This window comes from Mobula birostris, chromosome 2 (assembly GCF_030028105.1).
Source record: "Mobula birostris isolate sMobBir1 chromosome 2, sMobBir1.hap1, whole genome shotgun sequence".
Classification (NCBI taxonomy): domain Eukaryota; kingdom Metazoa; phylum Chordata; class Chondrichthyes; order Myliobatiformes; family Myliobatidae; genus Mobula; species Mobula birostris.
Window position 1 is genome coordinate 4,651,402 of NC_092371.1, and position 25,970 is coordinate 4,677,371.

Sequence of the window (25,970 nt, forward strand, 5' to 3'; positions counted from 1 at the left end):
AATAACTTTACTGGGTGTTTTTTTCTACAGATAACACAACAGTAACAAGGACATCAAGGAGCAGAAAGGGAGACAGATTCTGGAAAGGTGTAATAATAACAGGGTTGTCCTGGTGGGAGATTGTAATTTCCCAAATATTGATTGACATCTCCCTAGAGTGAGGGGTTTAGATAGGGTGGAGTTTGTTAGATATGTTCAGGAAGGTTTCCTGACACAATATGTAGGTAAGCGTACAAGAGGAGAGGCTGTACTTGATCTGGTATTGGGAAATGAACCTGGTCAGGGGTTAGGTCTCTCAGTGGGAGAGCATTTTGGAGATAGTGATCACAATTCTATCTCCTTTACCATAGCATTGGAGAGGGATAGGATCAGACAAGTGAGGGAAACCTTTAATTGGAGTAAGGGGAAATATGAGGCTATCAGGCAGGAACTTGGAAGCATAAATTGGAAACATACCAAAGAAATGTGGCAAATGTTCAGGGGACATTTGCGTGGGGTTCTGAGTAGATACATTCCAATGAGACAGGGAAAGGATGGTAAGGTACAAGATCTGTGGTGCACAAAGGCTGTTGTAAATCTAGTCAAGAAGAGCTTACGAAAGGTTCAAAAAACTAGGTAATGATAGGAATCTAGAAGATTATAACACTAGCAGGAAGGAGTTTAAGAATGAAATTAGGAGAGCCAGAAGGGGCCATGAGAAGGCCTTGGCGGACAGGATTAAGGAAAACCCCCAAGGCATTCTACAAGTATGTGAAGAGCAAGAGGATAATTCGTGAGAGAATAGGACCAATCAAGTGTGACAATGGAAAAGTGTGTATGGAACCGGAGGAAACAGCGGAGGAAATAATGAATACTTTGCTTCAGTATTCACTACGGAAAAGGATCTTGGCGATTATAGGGATGACTTACAGCGGACTGAAAAAACTTGAGCATGCAGATATTAAGGAAGAGGATGTGCTGGAGCTTTTGAAAAGTATCAAGTTGGATAAGTCACCGGGACTGGATGGGATGTACCCCAGGCTACTGTGGGAAGCGAGGGAGGAGATTGCTGAGCCTCTGGCAATGATCTTTGCATCATCAATGAGGACGGGAAAGGTTCTGGAGGATTGGAGGGATGCGGCTGTTGTTCCCTAATTCAAGAAAGGCATAGCCCAGGGTATTATAGGCCAGTAAGTCTTACTTCAGTGGTTGGTAAGTTGATGGAGAAGATCCTGGGAGGCAGGATTTATGAACATTTGGAGCGGCATAATATGAGGAGTAATAGTCAGCATGGCTTTGTCAAAGGCAGGTCGTGCCTTATGAGCCTGACTGGATTTTTTGAGGATGTGATTAAACATGCTGATGAAGGTAGAGCAGTAGATGTAGTGTATATGGATTTCAGCAAGGCATTTGATAAGATGCCCCATGCAAGGCTTATTGAGAAAGTAAGGAGGCATGGGATCCAAGGGGACATTGCTTTGTGAATCCAGAACTGGCTTGCTCACAGAAGGCAAAGAGTGGTTGTAGACAGGTCATATTCTGCATGGTGGTCAGTCACCAGTGGTGTGCCTCAGGGATCTGTTCTGGGACCCCTACTCTTTGTGATTTTTATAAATGACCTGGATGAGGAAGTGGAGGGATGGGTTAGTAAGTTTGCTGATGACACAAAGGTCGGGGGTGTTGTGGATAGTGTGGAGGGCTGTCAGAGGTTACAGAGAGACATTGATAGGATGCAAAAAGTGGCAGATGGAGTTCAACCCAGATAAGTGTGAGGTGGTTCATTTTGGCAGGTCAAATATGATGGCAGAATATAGTATTAATGGCAAGACTCTTGGCAGTGTGGAGGATCAGAGGGATCTTGGGGTTCGAGTCCATAGGACACTCAAAGCTGCTGCACAGGTTGACTCTGTGGTTAAGGCGGCAAACAGTGCATTGGCCTTCATCAATCGTGGGATTGAATTTAACAGCTGAGAAGTAATGTTGCATCTATATAGGACCCTGGTCAGACCCCACTTGGAGTACTGTGCTCAGTTCTGGTCACCTCACTACAGGAAGGATCTGGAAACCATAGAAAGGGTGCAGAGGAGATTTACAAGGATGTTGCCTGGATTGGGGAGCATGCCTTACGGGAATAAGTTGAATGAACTTGGTCTTCTCTCTTTGGAATGACGGAGGATGAGAGGTGACCTGATAGAGGTGTATAAGATAATGAGAGGCATTGATCGTGTGGATAGTCAGAGGCTTTTCCCCAGGGCTGAAATGGCTAACACGAGAGGGCACAGTTTTAAGGTGCTTGGAAGTAGGTACAGAGGAGATGTCAGGGGTAAGTTTTTTTACGCAGAGAGTGGTGAGTGCGTGGAATGGGCTACCAGCGACGGTGGTGGAGGTGGATACAATGGGGTCTCTTAAGAGACTCCTGGATGGCTACATGGAGCTTAGAAAAATAGAGGGCTATGGGTAAAGCCTAGGTAGTTCTAAGGTAGGGAGATGTTCGGCACAGCTTTGTGGGCTGAAGGGCCTGTACTGTGCTGTAAGTTTTCTGTGTTTCTGTATCAGAAGAATCAGTTCTAATCCAGTGACCTGCGGCTCTCTCACTAGCTAAACATACGAAAGAACAGCACAGGACAGTCTATTTGGCCCACAATGCTGCCAAACTCATTAAACTAGTAATTAAATGTCTAATTAAATTAATTATAACTGCCTACACAATTCCCATATCCCTGCATGGGCCTGTCTACGAGCCTCTTAAAGACCTCTATCGTATCTGCCTCCTCCCCCCGCCGCCCCGGCAGCACACTCCAGGCACTCAGCACACCATGCAAATTAAAACTGGCCCTTCATACCTTCTTTAAACCTGTCCTGTCATCATGGGTTCCCACCCTGGGGCCACAGACCCCCATTGTATGTTGGGAACCCCTGCCCTCTAGTATTAAATATTACAATTCCAGGATAAAAGATAACAGGTAACAACTGTCCATGCCTCTCATAATTTTATAAATCTCTATCATATCTTCCCTCAGGCTCCACTGCTCCCGAGAAAACAACCCAAGTTTGTCCAACTTCTTGTAGTTCATACCCTCTAATCCAGGCAGCATCCTGGCGAACCTCTACTGCACCCTCCCCAAAGCCTCCACACAAGGTGACCAGATTGAATGCAGTGCACCAGATGCGACCTTAAAGCTCTTAAAAGCCTGGGACCAGAAGACTTTGTTGAATCGTTCTCACTGTGTAATCCTGCTCAAACTTATAGATCTTCTGCTGCTGGACCCCGAAACTTAAACCATCTCCCTCAAAGGTCAGCTTATAACCATATAACAATTACAGCACGGAAACAGGCCAGCTCAGCCGTTCTAGTCCGTGCTGAACTCTTACCCTATCCTATTCCCACCCACCTGCACTCAGCCCATAACCCTCCATTCCTTTCCTGTCCATATATCTATCCAATTTAACTTTAAACGACAACATAGAACCTGCCTCAACCACTTCTGCTGGAAGCTCACTCCACACAGCTACCACTCTCTGAGTAAAGATCCCCCTCATGTTACCCCTAAACTTTTGTCCTTCTCAACCCATGCCCTCTTGTTTGAATCTTCCCCACTCTCAATGGAAAGAGTCTAACCATGTCAACTCTATCAATCCCCATCATAATTTTAAACACCTCTATCAAGTCTCCCCTCAACCTTCTACACTCCAAAGAATAAGGACCCAACTTGTTCAACCTTTCTCTGTAACTTAGGAGATGAAACCCAGGCAACATTTTAGTATATCTCCTCTGTACTCTCTCTATTTTATTGGCATCTTTCCTATAATTCGGTGACCAGAACTGCACACAATACTCCAAATTTGGCCTTACCAATGCCTTATACAATTCCAACATTACATCCCAACTCCTATACTCAAAGCTCTGATTTATAAAGGCCAGCAAACCAAAAGCTTTCTTCACCACCCTGTCCACATGAGATTCCATCTTCAGGAAACTATGCACCATTATTCCTAGATCCCTCTGTTCTACTGCATTCTTCAATGCCCTACCATTTACCATGTATGTCCTATTTTGATTAGTTCTACCAAAATGTAGCACCTCACATTTTTCAGCATTAAACTCCATCTGCCATCTTTCAGCCCACTCTTCTAACTGGCCTAAATCTCTCTGCAAGCTTTGAACCTACTTCATTATCCACAACGCCACCTCTGCATACTTACTAATCCAATTTACCACCCCATCATCCAGATCATTAATGTATATGACAAACAACGTTGGACCCAGTACAGATCCCTGAGGCACACCACTAGTCACTGGCCTCCAATCTGACACACAGTAATCCACCGCTACTCTCTGGCGTCTCCCACCCAGCCACTGCTGAATCCATTTTTTGAATAGTTTTTTTGAACTATGCTCCTGAACTCTGGAAGACAATTCTCCAAGTATTAGGGATGCAGACTCAGGTGACACTTTCAAATGCCTGCTCAAAGCCATTTAACCTTGCTTTCAATTAACATCATTTTCTCTTTCAATTATATGCTTATTTTTATATTTTATTTTTTCATGCTTGTACTTTTATTGCATTTAAAGCACTTTGAACTACATCGTCTGTAAAGAAAGTTATGATATAAAGTTTCAGTTAGCTGCAACTCAACCTCCTGACTTGAACACAAAACCTCCATTAATGAAGTAAACCATGGCAAACACCTTTTTTAACCAACTGATTTGTGGAGCCACTTTCACGGCCACACAGTAACTGAAATGCCACCATGCACATAGCCTTCATTGTTGCACAGCTCGAATTTTCTTTTATGTAATGTTAATATAACTTTGAAATACGCTGTAATTGTGTTAATGAATATTATCCACAAATTTTCTAAATAACATACATAATCTTTACTTTGAAACATTTTTGAGGCTCAACGTATTTACATTGTCAGTGTTTCAAATTGCAACACTATTACAAATTGTAACAGTAAACACAGTGGAAGTTAGTAGCTCACTGTTAGTAAACCGCTAACCTGCTGAATGCAATGTTAAAGATTTTCTTTGTTGTTCTGTATTTCATTATACCTTTCGATCAATAAATAAAAATCTAAAGTATGTGAGTTTTCAATTTTCATTCTGAATATTCATAGTATGCATATTACAGAAAAACATTTAAAGTTCGCACAGTTTTCAGGCAGTGTAATAATTTCCTGCACTGGGCAATGGTTGGTCCATGCAGCTGTGTTAAAAAAAAATTGGACACAATGTTGACTTGGACCCCAAGACACCTCTTAACAAGACCTCTACTCATCATCATCATGTTGTATGACATGGGAGATCATGGTCTTGACCGAGATTATTCTTGGCAAATTTTTCTATAGAAGTGGTTGCCATTGCCTGGGCAGTGTCTTCACAGGACGGGTGACCCCAGCCATCATCAGTACTCTTCAGAGATTGTCTCCCTGGCCTCATTGGTTGCATAACCAGGACTTGTGATGAGAACCAGCTGCTCATATGACCATCCACCACCTACTCCCAAGGAGGACCTGCAGACTAGAAGAGGTGAGGAGCACCTCACACCTCCTTTGGTAGAGACGCATCTCCACCCCGCCGCCCACGGCGCTCTTAAAGGTTCTTTAAGTGAACACCGTTGAGCACCTTTGCTCTGTCTGCAACAAGCCCAATTTCCCAGCAGCCAACCATTTGAATTTCAATTCCCATTCTAACCTGGGTGGCAGAGTGGAGATGTGTGTCTACCAAAGGAGGTGTAAGGTGCTCCTCAGCTTGGTCCATGGCCTCTACTGCCAGCACGAGGCCCCCTTTAATTGAAGCAACATCTCATATTCCATCTGGATAGCCTCTGACCTGACAGCATGAACATCCCTAATTTCCAGTCATTTCTACCCCCCTCCCCTCTTTATCTACTTCCCATTCTGGCTCCCCTCTTACCCTTTCTCTTCTCCTCACCCGCCTATCACCTCTCTCTGGTGCCCCACCTCATTTCCTTTCTCCCAATCTCCTCTTCTAGCTGATTCCTTCTTCTTCACCACTTTACCTTTCCCACCTATCACCTCCCAGCTTCTCTCTTCAACTCCCTCCCCACATCCGCCCACCTTCCCCCTCACGTGGTCTCACCCATCACCTGCCGGTACCTCCTACCGTTAATTGTGCACAGTCTCCAATCCCTCACGCTTACCAGAGTCAAGTTCCATCTGACATTACTCTAGCCACATCTGCAACTGGTCCATACCCACTGGATAACCTTCACTTGGGTAAACTTTACAACCTACACAATCCACGACACCACCAACCTCTGTTCAACTAGTTACCGTCAGTAGCGTGAGCACTCGAGTGCGGCATGATGTTCCCCTAAGCCGTCGTGCATCGGTGGGGCCTCAGGTGGCTGGAGGGGGCGACACCAGGGTCGGTATAAACGGAAACACCTGTGTGTGCTCATTGTGGGGGGACAGATCGGGGTCAGGGCCCAGTGGCGTAGAGTACCAGACAGTCACAGTCATACTTTATTGATCCTGGGGGAAATTGGTTTTCGTTACAGTTGCACCATAAATAATTAATTAGTAATAGAACCATAAATAGTTAAATAGTAATATGTAAATTATGCCAGGAAATTATGAAATAAGTCCAGGAGCAGCCTATCGGCTCAGGGTGTCTGACCCTCCAAGGGAGGAGTTGTAAAGTTTGATGGCCACAGGCAGGAATGACTTCCTATGACGCTCTGTGTTGCATCTCGGTGGAATGAGTCTCTGGCTGAATGTACTCCTGTGCCCACCCAGTACATTATGTAGTGGACGGGAGACATTGTCCAAGATGGCATGCAACTTGGACAGCATCCTCTTTTCAGGCACCACCGTCAGAGAGTCCAGTTCCATCCTCACAACATCACTGGCCTTACGAATGAGTTTGTTGATTCTGTTGGTGTCTGCTACCCTCAGCCTGCTGCCCCAGCACACAACAGCAAACATGATCGCACTGGCCACCACAGACTCGTAGAGCATCCTCAGCATCATCGGGCAGATGGGTGCCCCAGCACACAACAGCAAACAGCTGACTGGGTCACCTTCCTCCCCGTTACTGCCCTTGTGATGTGTCATCACCTTCCACCAGCTGCACTGACGTCTTGGTCGGATGTTTCTTTGGAACACCCTCATAACCTTACCAACATGGGTGTCCCTACACAGAGCTGAGCTCCAGAGGCATCCCCTTGGCATCTCAGGAACTCCAGCCTCTCCACCACGGCAGGGTGACGAAACTCGCAGAAGGACATTAACTAAGCCTGACGCACCAGCTGCCCACACCTGACTGAGGAACGATGGAGAAATACGTCTTTCAGAAGGCAGTGAGAGGGAGAAACATCCCAGACACATTACTCCCCCCTCACCTTGCCAGAGCTCCCCAATATATAAAGCTCCCCAAGAACTCTCACCCCTCCTCCTCCCCACCCTTCCAACAAAATCACTCAAACCTGCAAATGGACCCCGCAAGCATCAGCTCAGCACATCACGGAAACCGGCCTCCCCTCCGTGGACTCTGCCTACACATCCTGTCGCGCTGATAAAGCACCAGCGTCAAAGATCTCACCCACATTCGTTTCCCTTCTTCCATCGGGCAAACACGGCAGCCTGAAAACACACACCTCCATACCGAAGGAGGACTTCTACCCTGCTGTTATTTGGCATTAGTACATTATCACATGTACCAAGCCCTAGTGAAAGGCTGGTCTTGCACACTGTTCATACCCATCAGATCATTACAGAGTGCATTGATGTGGAACAAGGTAAAACAAGAACAAAGTGTCACAGTGACAGAGAAACTGCAGTGCTGGTAGACAAAGTACAAGATCATAATGAGGTAATCGTCAGGCCACAAATCCATCTTGTCATGGACGAGATCTTTCAATAACCTGATAACAGCAGGGTAGAAGTCGTCTTTGAGACTGCTGGTATGAGCTTTCAGGCTTTTGAAACTGGCCAGAGACAAGCCAGGGAACGTCACAGGTCACAGGCCTCCAGAAACAACCCTCCACCATCACCCACACAAGAAAGATCCTGCAGATGCTGGAAATCCAGAGCAAGGCACACAAAATGCTGGAAGAGCTGAGGAGGTCAGGCAGCATCTACGGAAGGGGAATAAATAGTTCATGTTTCTGGCTGAGATTCTGACTATTTATACCTCTCCATAGATGCTGCTTGAGCTGATGAATTCTTCCAACATTTTGTGTGTGCTCCACGATAAAACACAAGAGCACAATTAGGCTATTCGGCCCATCAGTTCTGTTCCACCCTTCGATGATGGCTAAATTATTTTCCCTCAATCCCATTCTCCTGCTTCACTCAGTAACCTTTGACGTCTTCACTAATCAAGAACCCATCAGCCTCTACTCTAAAAACACCCAATGATTTGGTTTCCACAGCTGTCTGTAGCAATAAATTCTACAGAGTCACCACCGTCTGACTAAGGACATTCCTTCTCATCTGTGTTCTAAAGGGATAGCCAGAGGCTATGCCCTCTGGTCCTAGAATCTACCGTTACTGGTAGCATCCTCTCTGCGTTCACTGTCTCCAAATCTGGTCTGTCTAATGTCTAATAAAGCCTCAGCACTACATCATTTCCTTTATATTCTGCTCCCCTCGAAATGAATGCTAACATCGCTTTGCCTTCCTCACCACCGATGTCAGCTGACAACTTTTCACAAATATCAATAGGCAAAGTAAGCCAGCAAATGGGAGTATAATATCGGAAAATAATACTGCCCACTTGGAAAGGAAGGAACCAAAAAGGACAACAATCATTCTGGAAAAGTGTGAAGTGATTCATGTTGGAAGATTGAACTTGAAGGCAGTGTACAGTGTTAATGGCCAGATTCTTGGGGTGTTCGGTGTTCACAGCCAGATTCTTAGCAGTGTACAGTGTTAATGGACAGATCCTTAACAGTGTGAGGGGATCCAGGAGTGCCCCTATTAACTCTCTGAAGAGAGACAGAGAGAGACATTCATCATTGATGGTTTGTTTGGAAAGGAGAGAGAGACAGAGTTATTTACCACTGATATGTTGCTTTTAGAGAGAGAGAGAGAGAGAGAGAGACAAAGATTAACAGTTGGACTGTCACTTTAAGGCATTGGAAGTAACTTTGGATTTCTACTGAGTTTGGAGTTGGAGACAGCACTGAGCAGCTCGAAGGTTGCTATGGTGACCGAAGGCAGATTGCTGACATTACTTTCAAGGACTTATTGCCTGCTTGTGCATTTCTTCACAAAGGAAGGAAGGACTCTCTGAATGACAGGTGATGCTCAGCCTGGTGAAATAAATGGGAGGTCAGATGATACAGACCTCAGGCACATGATCTGGACACTGAATGAGCATTGTTGTGCCCGCAGAGAAAGTGGTTTTTGGAGGATCGATCAGGCGGATCGATTCCAAATTGCTATTCCAGTGAAGGAGAAGGGGTTGACTGGTGGGGAGTTGTCTACGTGTCCACCCTCGCCGGGGTGATAGCTCCACCACAGGAAAACCGGTCCCCCTGGTTAAAGTCACAGTCGGTGACTTGTAAAGGATTTCGGGGGACGACGAGAAGATCAACGGCATCAGCTCACCTGAAGACTCAACTCAGTCTCTCTCCATCACTACTCAACTAAATACCACGAACTGAACTGAACTTTACTCAACATCGTAAGACTGTATCTTTTTACCCCTAGACTTAAAGAAGCTTGGTTTTCATACATACATTTCCACACTTACTGATTTACGTACTCATATATATTCATTGCTAACCTGTGTGATTTATTTACTGTGATATTACTGTATTGCGTAGTTACTAATAAATATTAGTAGTTTATAGCAATATGAGATTCCAAAGTGGTTTCTATTTCTGCTGGTTTCATTATCCACGTCACAGCGTACGTGACAACAGTGTGCAGTGTACAGTGTTAATGGCCAGATTCCTAGCCATGTACAGTGTTAACAGCCAGATTCCTAGCCGTGTACAGTGCTAACGGCCAGATTCCTAGCAGTGTACAGTGTTAACGGCCAGAGTCTTAGCAGTGTACAGTGTTAACGGCCAGATTCCTAGCCGTGTACAGTGTTAACAGCCAGAGTCTTAGCAGTGTACAGTGTTAACGGCCAGATTCCTAGCCGTGTACAGTGTTAACGGCCAGATTCCTAGCAGTGTAGAGAGTACTGGGAGAGATTGTGGTGGCATTAGTAATGATCTCTCAAAAATCATTGGACTCTGGCTGGTGTCAGATGACAGGATAATTGCGAATGTTATTTCACTCTTTAAGAAAGCAGGAAGGCAGCAGAAAGGAAATTATAGATCAGTAAGCCTGATCTCAGTGGTTGGGAAGATGTTGGAGTCAATTGTCAAGGATGAGGTGATGGAGTACTTGGTGACACAGGACAAGATAGTACAAAGTCAGCATGGTTTCCTAAAGGAAAATCTCGCCTGGCAAACATGATGGAATTCTTTGAGGAGATGACACATAGGATAGATAAAGGGGATGTTGTGTATTTGGACTTTCAGAAGGCCTTTGACAAGGTGCCACATGAGGCTGCTTATGAAGTTAAGAGCCCATGGTATTACAGGAAAGTTACTAACATGGTTAGAGTATTGGCTGATTGGTCGGAGGGAGTGAGTGGGAATAAAAGGATCCTTTTCTGGTTGGTTGCCAGTGACTAGTGGTGTTCCACAGGGGTCGGGGTTGGGACCACTTCTTTTTATGCTGTGTATCAATGATTTAGATGATGGAAGATTGGTGGACGAGCATGTAATGTTGAGGAAACAGGTAGGCTGCAGAGGGCTTCGACAGATTAGGAGAATGGGTGTGAGAGTGACAATTGAAATACAGTGTTAGAAAATGCATGGTCAGCACTTTGGTAGTAGAAATAAATGTGCAGACTACTTTCTAAATGAAGAGAAAATCCAAAAATCGGAGATGCAAAGGGACTTGTGAGTCCTTGGGCAGAACACCCTGAAGGTTAACTTACAGACTGAGTCGATGGTGAGGAAGGCAAATGCAATGTTAGCATTCATTTCAAGAGGTCTAGATTACAAGAGCAGGGATGTGATGCTGAGCCTTTATAAGGCACTGGTGAGGTCTCACCTTCAGTATTCTGAACAGTTTTGGGCTTCTCATCTTAGAAGATACTGCTGGCATTGGAGAGGATCCAGAGGAGATTCACAAGGATGATTCCAGGAATGAAAGGGTTATCATACAAGGAACATTTGATGGCTCTGGGTCTGTACTCACTGGAATTCAGAAGGATAAGGGGGATCTCATTAAAACCTTTCGAATGTTGAAAGGCCTAGCCAGGGTAGATGTGGATATGATGTTTCCCATGGTGGGAGAGTCTAGGACAAGAGGGCACAGCCTCAGGATAGAGGGATATCCATTTAAAACAGAGAAATGCGGAAAAATTTCTTTAGCCAGAGGGTGGTGGATTTGTGGAATTTGTTGCCACATGTAGCCATGGAGGCCAGATCATTGCATGTATTTAAGGCAGAGACTGATAGGTTCTTGATTGGACACAGCATCAAGGGCTACGGGGAGAAGACCGTGGTTGAGCAGGGGAAAAAAGGATCAGCCACGACTGCATGGCGGAGCAGACTTGATGGGCCAAATGGCCTAATTCTGCACCTATGCCGTATGGTCTTAATGGCCAGATTGTTAGCAGTGTACGGGGTATAGACTATAGTGTTAATGGCCAGATTGTTAGCGGAGCAATGAACAGGGAGATCTTGAGGCCTCACATCCATAGATCCCTCAAAGTTGCCTTGCATTCTGATAGAGGCATAAGCTGGTTAAGAAAGTTGGCCTTCGTTAGTCAAAGGGCTTGCGTTGGAGAGTTGTGAGGTAATGCGGCGGCTCTATAAAACCCTGGTTAGAGCACACTTGGAATGTTGCATTCATCTCTGGTCACTTCATTATAGGAAGGGGGTGGAAGCCTTTGAGAGGTTGCAGAGGAGGTTTACCAGAATGTCGCCTGGATTAGAGAGCATGTCTTGTGAGAAAAGGCCAAGTGAGCTAGGGCTTCTCTCTTTGGAGCGACGAAAGACGGAAGGAGATGAGGTGTATAAATGATGAGAGGCACAGACAGCATCTTTACCCCAGGGCGGCAGTGGCCAACTGTTTAACAGGACGACAGTTTAAGGTGAGTGAAAAGGATGTCAGAGGTACAGTGGATGTATTTACACCGAGAGTGGCGGGAGCCTGGAACGCACTGCCACGAGTGTTGGTAAAGCCGACACACGGACATTTAAAAGATTCTCAGATAGGCACATGGATCTAAGAGAAATGGAGGGTTACGCAGGAAGGAAGGGGTAGATCTCTCATGGAATCAGTACAACGTCGCGGGCAGAAGGGCCTGTACCATGCCCGAAGAAATCCACCATTACATCTAAAAACCGGGAAGATACTGCACTCAGAGATACGCCTGGAGGAGATCTGCTCCCGTGAGCCGCGTGACGGGAGAGCGGCCTCCACTGTGCCGCCGAGGACAAGCGGCCGCTCTGAAAGGAGAGACTGAACAACGAAGAGCCCCAGCCGCTGACCACGGCCGCCACTTACTGTGGTCCACACTGCACCAGATCGGACTGTGCAGCCACCAGTGGAGTCGACTCGAGCGAGGGCACCACTCGCTATACTGTGCTATGTTCTGTAATATCAATTAGACCACAGAAGCAACCTCCCACTGTTACCACAAAGCCAAAGTTCTTGTAAATGTTCCCTGTGCTCTTTCCAATGTCATTGCCACTAACTGGACTCAGAACACACAGACATTTACTCTTCAAACATTCTTCATTTTACTTGTGCACAAGAAGAACAAAGTGGCCCACATTGTTCTGAAGTCTGAACAGAGAAATGCCATTTTTATACAGAATTGACTAGCAGTTACAGATATTGACCACTGTGTACGCTTCTGTTCCTTTCTTGCAAGATCAATCACTATTCACAATTCGGGTATTAAAAATCGATAGAAATTACAAGCTGACAACCGATGACATTTTGAAGTTAGTAAAGCAGTTGCTGAGTGTGTTCACATCCTTCCGTTATTCCTATCTTGCTTGTCTCCAGCACTGCCTACAGTGTAAGGGAAGCCACATTCTCAAAGATCTTTCCAGCAAAGGTCTCACTTTAGAGGCCCGTTCACTTCGCTGCATTACACACCACTGTCTAGCTCAGTTCAAAGAGCTGGGTTGACTACTACTGCCCCAGGCTATCCTTGCCTGGACGTTGTCTACCCTCGCCTTACTGCAACTTCCACACCAGCTTAGTGGCACCTTTACTCCAGTAGGGACAGCCAAACCTGAACAACATGCAAATGTCTTGTGCTGTCACTCAATAATCTGCTCAGGGACTGTGGGGAGAGGGTGGTCTCACCTGCCCGGATTAGTCTGTCCAACCTGTCAGCCTTGGCCCCAGCTCGGCGGCCGAGGCGGGGGCTGCGCATCACGGGGGTGGAGGCAGGCGAGGAGGGCTCGGAGGTCGGCTCGGCACAGAGGATGCCCTGCTGCACCAGCAGCTCGGTGGCGCACATCAGGCAGACGTTGTGCGCGCAGGGCAGGATGACAGGCTGCTTGAACATCTCTTTGCACACCGGGCACATCAGCTCCCGCTCCATGTTCTTCATGGCTGCCTGCAGACAGGAAGGAGAGTCAGAGGGGGTGCACCCTGCTGGGAGGGATCGCCTCAATATGTCCCCGCTTCTCCCTCTGGCCCCCTGTGCCCCTCCCTCGGCTCTGAAACCCCTCCGGCCCACTGCACCCATCCCAATCTCCATGATCCCCTTTAGCCTCCCCCTCCTCACCTCAACGATCAAACCTACCCTGACTGTGACCACCCACCATGGTATCACACCCCGTCTGTTCACCTCTCCCCATCTCTGTGTCCCCCACCCCCCCACTCCTGTCCTTGCGGCCCTCCCCATCTCCATGACCCCCTCTAGCGTCTCCACCACTCTGACTCCATCTCCATGAAGTCCTTCCTGCCCCTGGGTGACTCCACCACCCCTGCGATCCCCTGCACCCCACCCTGGCCTCTGTTACCCCCTCGTCTTTGTGAACCCCCTCCAACCTGCCGGCCCCTACATGCCTCCCCGTCTCAGACCCCTACACTTTTCCCATCTCCATGGCCCCAGAAATCCCTTCAGATACCTCCATCTCCGAACAGCCCTGCAAACGGTAACATTCAGTGTATAATATATGCAGGTGGATGTGTCTAAAGGGAAACTATTGACCAATCTCATCCATGCCAGAAAGAAGCTTTAGTCTGGTCTTTGTGTAATGGTGTTCAATGGGAATGGTACATTAGATAGATCATAGATTTACAAGTTATATAACAGTGGCATGCATTAAAGTACTGCCGCAAGATAGCAACAAATAATAATTGCAACTCCAAAGATTGGCTTATTATTGTCAGAGGTACTGAGATACAATGGAAAACCTGTCTTGCATGCCATCCAGACAGATCATTCGACAAGTGCACTGAGGCAGGAAAACAGAATGCAGAATAGAGTGCCACAGTTACAGAGAGAGTGCAATGCAGGCAGGCAAAGCGCGAGGGCCACATCCAGGTAGATTGGGAGATCAAGAATTCATTTCTTAGCGTAGGAGACATTCACTCAAGCATGTCATGGGGCGGGGTGGAAGCTAACTTTGAGCCTGGTGGTACATGATTTCAGACTGTTGTACCTTCTACCTGTGGGGTGTATGGGGTATCAGGGAGGGGTAGCACCTCTGGTGGGGGCACATGTCGCGTCCTTTTCAGGGCGGTTAGTCCACCTTTGCTCCCCACCTGGCACTCAGCTCTCAACTGTGGCTCCCCGTAGCTGTTTGCATGCGACAGCGGCCACACCCCGGGCAACGGCTTCGACAAGCCGGCTAAACCAGGTGAGGGTATCCGACGGGTCTCAAACCCTCGGTGAGATAGGGAGTTGTCTATCCCAGCATGTGAAGACAGACTCCGGCGGATTGAGCAGACGAGACCAATGGAAGGTCCAACGGTCAAAAAGGCGGTCTCTGCAAGCGTCGTGGAACGTGTAGAGCAGGACAAGACACAGAAGACGTCCTGGTCACCCACTGCGCCAAGTCCCATCTCCAGCCGTCTCGACTCTGTCTTGCCACTGGATCCAGATGGGAATTGGGAAGAGAGAGTGAAGCTGACACTGAGCAACTCTCCCTCACTTTAATCCAAATCACGCGCTAGTCTCGACACCATCATAATGTGTCAAGGTCCTTGTCGACATTGACGATGGACGAACACAACCTTCTGCCCGATGGAAGGGGGAGGAGAGAGAATGTCCGGGGTGGTGCCAGCTGCTTTCTTGAGGCATCGGGGAGGAGGCAGGAAGGGGTGGGTATGGGGGAATAGATCCGATCTAAGCGGCAAATACTTGGGGGTGACTGCAGAGGCACTGGTCAATGGAAATAACTTACTGACTCCAAGATCATCCCCCTGAACCCCAGATGCAGGAAATGTACACAGAATGATCTAATGGACAAGCAATTGACAAGATGGCGCTGACTTACAAAAACTATTCCGATCCAACTTCTCACCCTTCATCGCTGCAGCCGGTAATTTCCCTTTAAGGGTTGAACTTGACCTGTCTAAATGCAGTAGCCATCTTGCGATCGATGCCCTGACGAGCCCGAAAGATCCTCAGCGTTACTTATTTGCACAATGTGTCTGCTTTTGCTCACTGGCTGTGCACAGCCATTCTGTACAGTCTTCAATAAATCCTATTGTGTTTCGTTATTTTCCTGTGAATGCCTGCACAACAAGGAGTATGAGGGCAGTACACGGGACGCGAGGGGAGTACACGGTAACATATACGTACTCTGATCATGAATTTACTGTGACTTTTTGATACTGGTTGATGGATGAATATTTATCCTAAAGAATGTCTCATTAACCCCAGTTTGCAATGGCAGTCCTGGATTGCAGGCACAGCTGGCGGGAGGGGGACAGTGGGGAGAGAAAGGGGTTGGGAGACATTCTCACTTGGAAATCTCATCTTGGACACAATGCCACATGTAATATAGCCGTGGCCGGCTCACTGCACAGATCTGCTCATGAGCTTCATAGCTCCGGGAAGTACAGTCCCAGCTTCTCCAGAATTCCCGTGAAGCAGGCATCCCCTCCCCCTCAACCACCACCGCATCCTCATTCCTGGAATCATTCGTCATTCCAGTAAATCAAAATTCAGATCCAAATATAAACGTAGAAAAGCTGATTCCACGGACAGGGTGCAAGTGAGCAGAGAGACACTGAGGGGGAACTTGGCACAGAACATTCCTCCCTTGTGTGTGACTGGGATCTGGGACATTCCACCCCGGGACTGATGGAGGATGGAGGGAGGAAATGCGGAGAGAGATAAAGATGCAGAATGGCTGGAATATTGAATGAGGTTTGGGTGAGAGGGAAGCCATCTAATCAGAATCTGAGGGGCAACATTCTACCCAGAGGGTGCTCAGTCTATGGAACAAGCTGCCAGAGGAAGTGGTTGAGGCAGGTATGTTAACAATATTTAAATATACTTGGACGGGTACATGGATAGGAAAGGTTTAGAGGGATATGGACAGGTACACGGATAGGAAAGGTTTACAGGGATATGGACAGGTACACGGATGAGAAAGGTTTAGAGAGATAGGGACAGGTACACGGATAGGAAAGGTTTAGAGGGATATGGACAGGTACACGGATAGGAAAGGTTTACAGGGATATGGACAGGTACACGGATGAGAAAGGTTTAGAGAGATAGGGACAGGTACACGGATAGGAAAGGTTTAGAGGGATACGGACAGGTACACAGATAGGAAAGGTTTGGAGTGATACGGACGAGTACACGGATAGGAAAGGTTTAGAGGGCTACGGACAGGTACACGGATAGGAAAGGTTTAGAGGGCTACGGACAGGTACACAGATAGGAAAGGTTTAGAGGGATACGGACAGGTACACGGATAGGAAAGGTTTAGAGGGCTACGGACAGGTACACGGATAGGAAAGGTTTAGAGGGCTACGGACAGGTACACAGATAGGAAAGGTTTAGAGGGATATGGGCCAAACACGAACAAATGGAATTGGCTGAATGGGAACCTGAGTCAGCGTGGACCAGTTGGGCTGGACAGTCTGTTTCTGGACTGTGTGTTCTGAGGGGGAGGGGGGTGGTGAGGTGGGGGGTGTATTGACTGAAGGACCTATTCAAATAGCTAGCAGAGGCTAGAGGCTCTGTGTGTACTTGTGAAATTTGGAACCAGTAAATCGCAAGTAATTATTCCAATTAATTAACTTCCTCCAACAAGGTTCTGGTGAAGGAAGGTTAACTAATTGGAACAGTTTGGGTCGGGGAGTACAGAGGCCATTTGGTCCAGTCAGTCTGTACTATCTCTGTACCAGTAGTTCCAACCCCTAGACCATTTACCCCACTGTACATTTCCCCAACACCCTCTCGAAGGGCCCTGAGTCCTGACCCCACCTTGGCCACAGAGAGTGTTCCAGATTCCAACCACACCTTTTCCAATCACTCCCAAAATGCCCTACCCACCATCCCATCCCTCTGCCAACATAGACTGCCACCCATTATCAAGACATTTTATAGATTCAGACCGTCAAGCCCCTCCAGAAAACAGTGCCTGCCCTGCCCCACCTCTCGTTCACTGCAGTTCCCCTTGTCCCAGGGACTCACTACCTACAGCCCTCAGTAACATAACCCCCACCCCAGGGATTCTGCCCTCAGTAACATAACCCCCACCCTGGGGATTCTGCCCTCAGTAACATAACCACCACCCACCCCCAGGGGATTCTGCCCTCAGTAACATAACACCCCCCCCCGGGGGATTCTGCCCTCAGTAACATAACACCCCCCCCCCCCATCGGGGATTCAGCCCTTGGCGACATAACCCCCACCCCGGGGGATTTTATTATTGATTTATAAACACAGCATGGTAAACGGCCCTCCCAGTCCAACAAGCCCAATTCCAGCCATGTGACCAATTTCCATACTAATCACTGCGTCTCTGGAACGGGGGAGAAACCAGCGGCGGACAAAACCCACCGGATCACGGGGAGAATGTACCTGAACCCCGGTCACTGGCTCCTCTGCACACATCAACCCCCAGCTGTTCGGGGGGAGGGGGTGGAGACACGTTCTCAGTTCATCGACAGGCGCGTTGAGGACTGTGTACCAAAAGTGTTCAATCTGTGTTCACACACCGGAGTCCATCGATGAACCGGGAGATCCTACTCAAGTCCAGGACTGTGGCATTCAAATCAAATGACCCTGACTTTTATAAGAAGTCAAGCAACGACCCCATAAGGTCATTATGGTTACCAAGAGACAACACCAGACCGTGACCACAGGAAACCGCAGAGAGTTGTGGACACATCATGGAAACCAGCTTCCCCTCCGTGGACCCTGCCTACACTCCTCACTGTCATGGTCCAAGAGCCCACCCAGCAAAGCCATCCTCTCTTCCCCACCCCGCCCCACCACCCGAGAAGATGCAAAAGCCTGAAAACTCATTCCACCAGGCTCAAGGATAGCCTCTACCCAATAGCCATAGTCATAGTCATACCTTATTGATCCCAGGGGAAATTGGTTTGCATTACAGTTGCACTATAAATAATTAAATAGTAATAATAAAACCATAAATATTTAAATAGTAATATGCAAATTATGCCAGGAAATAAGTCCAGGACCAGCCTATTGGTTCAGGGTGTCTGACCCTCCAAGGGAGGAGTTGTAAAGTTTGATGGCCACAGGCAGGAATGACTTCCTATGACGCTCTGTGTTGCATCTCGGTGGAATGAGTCCCTGGCTGAATGTACTCCTGTGCCCACCCAGTACATTATGTAGTGGATGGGAGACATTGTCCAAGATAGCATGCAACTTGGACAGCATCCTCTTTTCAGACACCACCGTCAGAGAGTCCAGTTCCATCCCCACAACATCACTGGCCTTACGAATGAGTTTGTTGATTCTGTTGGTGTCTGCTACCCTCAGCCTGCTGTCCCAGCACACAACAGCAAACATGATAGCACTGCCCACCACAGACTCGTAGAACATCCTCAGCATCGTCTGGCAGATGTTAAAGGATCTCAGTCTCTTCAGGCTATATAACGCTATTGAGCAACACACACAAAATGCTGCAGCAACTCAAGCAGGTCAGGCAGCATCTACAGAAAGGAATAAACAGCAACATTTCGGGCCGAGACCCTTCATCAAGATGATTTCAAGACCGTTGGTTAGTTCTCTTTTTCAATAAGGTGGACACTTGACCTCATCCTTGTTATGAGCGTGCACCTTATTGCCTGCCTGCACTGCCTCTCTAGCTGTTACCCTTCGTTCTGCATTGTAACTGTTTTACCTTGCTCCACCTCGATGCTGTGTGATCGGTATGAACAGTGTGCAAGACAAGCCTTTCACTGTATCTTGGTCCACGTGATAACAGTAAACCCGTTTACCGACACTATGACCACTTTATACTACAGTGGATTTCTTTGTTCTGATCGTGGTCCTTCTCAAAAAAATCTCTTCATTTGTTTACATTTAAGTTTGATTATGACAGTATGTACTTCCACAGACAAATCTATTAAAATCCTGAAGTTCACAGATGACACGACTGTAGTTGGCAGGGCCGGATTTAGTGGGGCCAGGGCCCCCGTCGACATCGTAAAATGCTGCTGTATCAAGCAAAAAAAAGGCAAGAACAAGAGCAAAAGTCGTACTGGTCTAACTTACAGGCCTTAAGACGGAGGACAGAAAGTAATGCAAATTCTTAGTTTGAAGGACAACATCTTGAGTAGTCAAAAACTGACCTAGGCTTATTTGGCTTAGTAAAGTTCTGAGGGAGACGAAGTATGATGTACCCAATCTTAAATCTTTGTTTAGCTATCGCTGCACATACCATAGGCCTCATTTCTCAAACAGTGCCAAAGCATTTTTATCTCGGTATTTTTCTCAACCGTGTGTTCTGAGAAAGTAAAATAGAAATGAGAGACAAAAAGGCCAAGAGAGACGGCACTATGGCAAACTAGGAAACTTGACAATACTCCAAAAATCTTTTTGAAAGATGAGATCTAGCATATACTAACCGATTGCTGTACTGTGTGGTTTGCAGAGTAAAGACCACTTATTACTTACTAGGTTTGTAAACAGTCAATATTAGCCTGTTGCCACAAAAACAGGAACAGCACTGACACACAAGCCTAGATATTTACAAAGTCAGATGCTTGTTTTATCAAAATTAAAGCCTAGTTCTTCTGGATTTCTTCGCACCAAAATCCTTAATCCAGTTTCCGAACAAGATCACTTTCAAGTGACATCAGAGTAAGATGACTCAGCCTGTCCTGTCCCATTGTGGATCTGAGCCTATTCTTCACTAGCTTGAGCTTGGAGAAAGATCGCTCACCACTTGCATTTGTGACGGGGAGAGTCAGGTAAAGCCTCAAAGCAATGCTTACATTTGGGAAGATGACCTGCAAATTTTTTTTTCTCTGAGGAAGCATAAAAGCTCTGTTACCGATGAAATATCTTTGCCACTTACGAATTCCCTGAAATGGACAATCTCCTCCACAAAGTCTAACTCCAGGTCAGCTGAGTATCTGCTTTGAAGATCAGATGCTCTCTTGCACTGAACTTGTACAGAGAGAGAAGGGATATTGTTTAGGATACCAAATGTGTGTTAAGGTCATTATATGATGCAAATCTGCAATCAATTTCTGCAAATAATCTATCCATCTCTGAGTATTTTCAGAGTAGCTGAGAATTTTTCTCTGGCTGACAAGCCAACATCAGGTGTTGTGGATTCACCCAGAAAGGCTTTACGTTTTCTTTGTCGTTGGGTGTCTTCTTTGTACACTTCTGAGACTGTTGGAGACATAGCTTTAGCTTGGGTCTCAAAAGTATCAAATTGATCATGCAAGCTTGCTGTGTATCCCCGTAGTGATCTCACCAAATCCACAGCATCACACAGGTCTAGATTTACAGCTTGCAATGCAACACTTGCACTTTCAAAGCGCTGAAGAATGCAATACCACAATTTGCTCAGAAAAGCTATCTCAAGCTTGTCCAGTTTTTTGTATAGTGACCTTGCTTCATTTCTAGTTGCCACATTCTCTGCAATGCTCCTTAACGAATCTTGAATATTGGCATAATTTCCGCACAATGCCTGGGTGGCTTCTGCATGTGCAGCCCATCTAGAGAGAGACTTCAGAGTTTCAATGTGCTTGTTCACATTAGGCTGAAGTCCTGCAGTCACCAACTTCCACCTAGAAGTTGACTTGGAGCAGAAGTTGAACACATTCTGCACGAAGCTGAAAAAAATCAGCTGTTTCAACACAACTGTTGATTCCAACGAGATTCAATATGTGTGCTGACTTCCTTGATATGGGATTGTAAGCCTTTGTATGCACCGGATATATTTGCAGCATTGTCACAGCACTGCCCCCTGCAGTTACTTAAGTCAATATTCATCTCTCCTAAAACACTGAGCACAGACTCACATAAAGCCTCCCCTGTACGGCTCTCAATGGGTAGAAATCGTAAGAATCGCTCCTGAATATTTCCATCAGTTGACACATAACATAGAATGAATGTGAGCTGATCTACGTGCAACATCTGTGCTTGAATCGAAGCTAATAGAAATCGAAGGCAGTGGATGTTGTCTACATGGACTTCAGTAAGGCTTTTGAAAAGGTCCCACATGGGAGGTTAGTTAGGAAGATTCAGTTGCTAGGTGTACTTGGAGAGGCAGTAAATTGGATTAGACATTGGCTCAATGGAAGAAGCCAGAGAATGGTAGTGGAGGATTGCTTCTCTGAGTGGAGGCTTGTGATTAGTGGTGTGCCACAGGGATCAGTGCTGGGTCCATTGTTATTTGTCATCTATAGCAATGATCTGGTTGATAATGTGGTAAGTTGGATCAGCAAATTTGCTGATGATACAAAGATTGGAGGTGTAGTAGACAGTGAGGAAGGTTTTCAGAGCCTGCAGAGGGACTTGGACCAGCTGGAAAAATGGGCTGAAAAATGGCAGATGGGGTTTAATACTGACAAGTGTGAGGTATTGCACGTTGGAAGGACAAACCAACGTAGAACATACAGGGTTAATGGTAAGGCACTGAGGATGTGCAGTAGAACAGAGGGATCTGGGAATACAGATACAAAATTCCCTAAAAGTGGTGCCACAGGTAGATAGGGTAGTAAAGAGAGCTTTTAGTAAATCAAAGTATTGAGTATAAGAGTTGGAATGTTATGATGAGGTTGTATAAGGCATTGGTGAGGCCGAATTTGGAGTATTGTGTTCAGTTTTGGTCACCAAATTACAGGAAGGATATAAATAAGGTTGAAAGAGTGCAGTGAAGGTTTACAAGGATGTTGCCGGGACTTGAGAAACTCAGTTACAGAGAAAGGTTGAATAGGTTAGGACTGGAGCGTAGAAGAATGAGGGGAGATTTGATAGAGGTATATAAGATCATGATGGGTATAGATAAAGTGAATGCAAGCAGGCTTTTTCCACTGAGGCAAGGGGAGAAAAAAAACAGGGGACATAGGTTAAGGGTAAAGGGGGGAAAGTTTAAAGGGAACAATGGGGGGGGCTTCTTCACACAGAGAGTGGTGGGAGTGTGGAACGAGCTGCCAGATGAAGTGGTAAATGTGGGCTCACTTTTAACATTTAAGAAAAACTTGGACAGATACATGGATGGGAGGTGTATGGAGGGATATGGTCCGTGTGCAGGTCAGTGGGACTAGGCAGAAAATAGTTCGGCACAGCCAAGAAAGGCCAAAAGGCCTGTTTCTGTGCTGTAATGCTCTATGGTTCTAAGGGTATTTGGCCATTTTTACTTCATTGATGATCTCTGACAACACGATCGTTCATGAGCTCAATAAACTCCCCGCATGTTTTAGGTGAAATATATGTAGGGGTGTCTGATCCTGCATTTCCAAATTTCTGAATGTGCGCCTTCAAAAACAGGTCAAACTCACTTATTACCACTAGAATGCCCCTGTAGTTGCCGTTATCAGGCCTGCCAGACATGTCACTGGAGCCTCGGATAGCCAGACCCCTCTCGACCAAAAACCTCGCAACCGCCACCACTCTTCTCAATACGTCGGGCCAGTAGACACACTCTGACTCGAACTGTCTTTGCAGTTCTGTATCTATTCTTCCGCTGTCAGACGCTAGTGTAACGTAGGTCAGTATCGTTTTCCTGTGGTGTTCGCTATTTTCATGCTCTCCTATGCCCTCAGCAGCATTTTCCAGTCGCTAAAGCCAGTTTCGAAGATGGACTGACAGTTACAGGACGGTGGTCCTGTGCTAACGCTGGTGCTGGCGCTAGCTGTTGAACAAGTCTCCGTTTGTCCAGCGGTCTCAGACTGTGACAAGAGCGATGGTACTGATGCATCATCGAGAACAGGTTTGAAAAATTCTCTCAATTTCAATGTCTTTTTTAATGCTTCTTTCTCACGGTCCTCTTTCTCTTGTTTCTTTCTTTTTTCTGTGCTCCACTCTCGGATTTTTTTTGTCCACCATGATGATAGCTACCTATTTTGGGCCCCTCTGCAGCTCTGGCCCCTGGGCCGCAGCCCAGCCTAGCCCTGACTAAAGTCCGGCCCTGGTAGCTGGTGTCATCTCTAATAATGATGTGGCCTGCTATCAAAGAGAGGTCGACCATCATGTAGTGTGGTGTATTCGTGACAGCGGAGCTTGGTATGATCAAGGCAGTGGAAATGATTGATTTCTGCCAACAGCCTCCTACCCCTCCCCACCCTTTGGAAATTAATGGTCAGGTTGTGTGAGTGGTCGAGTCATTCAGATTCCTGGGGACTACCATCACCAGTACATTGAAGTGGGAGAAACACGTTACGCCCAGCAGAGCTTGTTCCTCCCACAGCAGCTTAGGAAACATACTATCTCAGGAGGTATCCTGATGGATTTTTGCTCAGCCATCATTGAGAGTGTTGTGGCCACCTCTGTCACCGTTTGGTTTCCCGCTGCCTCCTCCCTCTCCAAGTTCAGGATGCAGTGAGTCCACTCAGCAGGGATCATTGGCTGTCAGTTACCGACATTAAAAGACCTGTTCATCGCCAGAGTGAAGAAAAAAGCTGAAAAATAATGACTGCTGACTCCACCAGCCCAAGCTGTCACCTAGTCACCAAACTGCCATCAGGGAGACGCTACAAGTCCATCAACACTGGGACTGCACATCATCTGCAAAGCTGTAGCTTCTCAACAAAACTCACTCAGGTGTAAGACCCTGACTGCCCCTGCCCAACGCCTGGTAAATGGTCCTTCCTGCCCCCCGTTCCGTTCCCATGTTCACATTTATTTAATTTGATTATTGACGTTTGTGCAATCCTGCTAATTGTTGATTGCTCACGGCTGCTTGCTCTTGTAAATTGTTGGTTGCTATTGTGTAGTCTGTTATGGTACTGTCCTGTGTTTTGTGCTCGGCTCTGAACCACGATCACTTCTGGTGTGTTTCAAACACTGGCAATAAAGTGATGGTGAAAAATTGTACAACTTCTTTCATTTATGCATTTCTTGTGAAAGCAGTTTATTTGATGCTCTGTACCTGCGGTGCCACAGTAAAGCCTTCCTTCTGTGATGATGTATTTGTGCACACAACAATAAACTTCACGTTGATTTTGCTACAACATCATCGGCCCATCCAACTACGAACCACCCGTTTACACCAACCCCCTGCTCCTATTAACTCCCCCAGATTCTACTCCTCATCCACAGCAATCGGGAAGCAGCGCACAGCCGCCGATCAACCTAACGCAAAATAAACTGCTGGAGGAACTCAGCGGGTCTGTGGAGGTCGAGGGCCAGCCTCAGGCCTGCGTGTGCAGAGAGGCACGGACTGTATGTGGGGGTGAGGGGGTAAATTGGTTTATTGCTGCCATGTGTATGGAGGTAGAGTGGAAAACCTGTCTTGGGACAGAGGGAGGAACGGAGCTCGTCTCACGGTTGTTGACTGTGACCTGTTTTACCGCGCTCTGTGTTATTCTGCTGCGTTGGCACTGGAATGTGCAGCAACATTTGCGGACAGCCCCCAGCACATCACTGGATGTGTCGGTTGTTAACGCAAACGATGTTTTGATGTACATGGATAATTAAATCCGAATCGGAAACTGTGCGGGTGGCCTCACCAGCACCCTGTATCCCGGGGACGGCATAAAGGACCCGATTCTGTGTTGTGTGACTCTGACAATGACAACCAGTGAAAGGAGGGCTGCTACAGAGAGAATCTTCCCCTCAGCAGAGCGGGCAGAGGCATGCGGCATTCGGCATGAAGATAGAGGAGGACAACTCCTCCAGGTTGTAGTAGTCGGAGTGGTAATGAGGACAAGCTCCCACTATTTATTAAATCCTCCCAATAGCACATGTCTCAAATAGCCTCTGCCAACTGCAGCCCCTGCCCTTCACGTGTGGCTTAGCCCGGTGGGACCAATTCTACTGACGGGCAAAAGGGAAAAGGCGGCCCACTGGTGCCTTAAAACCAGTCGCTTTGGATAGATAGGGCTCATCAGCCGTGATTGGCAGCTCATCCAGGAGAAGGAAAACTCTGATCTCAAACCTCCACTGCCTTGTACATAGAGCACAGAAAATCTACAGCACATTACAGGCCCTTCGGCCCACAATATTGTGCTGACCATGTAACCTACTGCAGAGGCTGCCTAGAACTTCCCCACCGCATAGCCCTCTGTTTTTCTAAGCACTATGTACCTATGAGAATGAGAGACTCATTCCACCGAGATGCAACACAGAGCGTCATAGGAAGTCATTCCTGCCTGTGGCCATCAAACTTTACAACTCCTCCCGTGGAGGGTCAGACACCCTGAGCCAATAGGCTGGTCCTGGACTTACTCCCATCTGGCATAATTTGCGTATTATTATTTAATTATTTATGGTTTATATTGCTATAGTTATACTCTATTCTTGGTTGGTGCAACTGTAACGAAACCCAGTTTCCCTCAGGATCAATAAAGTATGTCTATCTATC

General features: G+C 46.8%; 1 protein-coding gene across 1 annotated transcript in view; it reads right to left on the minus strand.

The window, feature by feature from the left end:
• LOC140211527 (tripartite motif-containing protein 46-like) overlaps nt 1-25,970 on the minus strand; it is a 68,671-nt gene that overhangs the window by 30,392 nt on the left and 12,309 nt on the right. Inside the window, 1 exon segment of the mRNA XM_072281319.1 lies at nt 13,345-13,600. Within this exon segment, the coding sequence (XP_072137420.1) occupies nt 13,345-13,600 (256 nt within the window).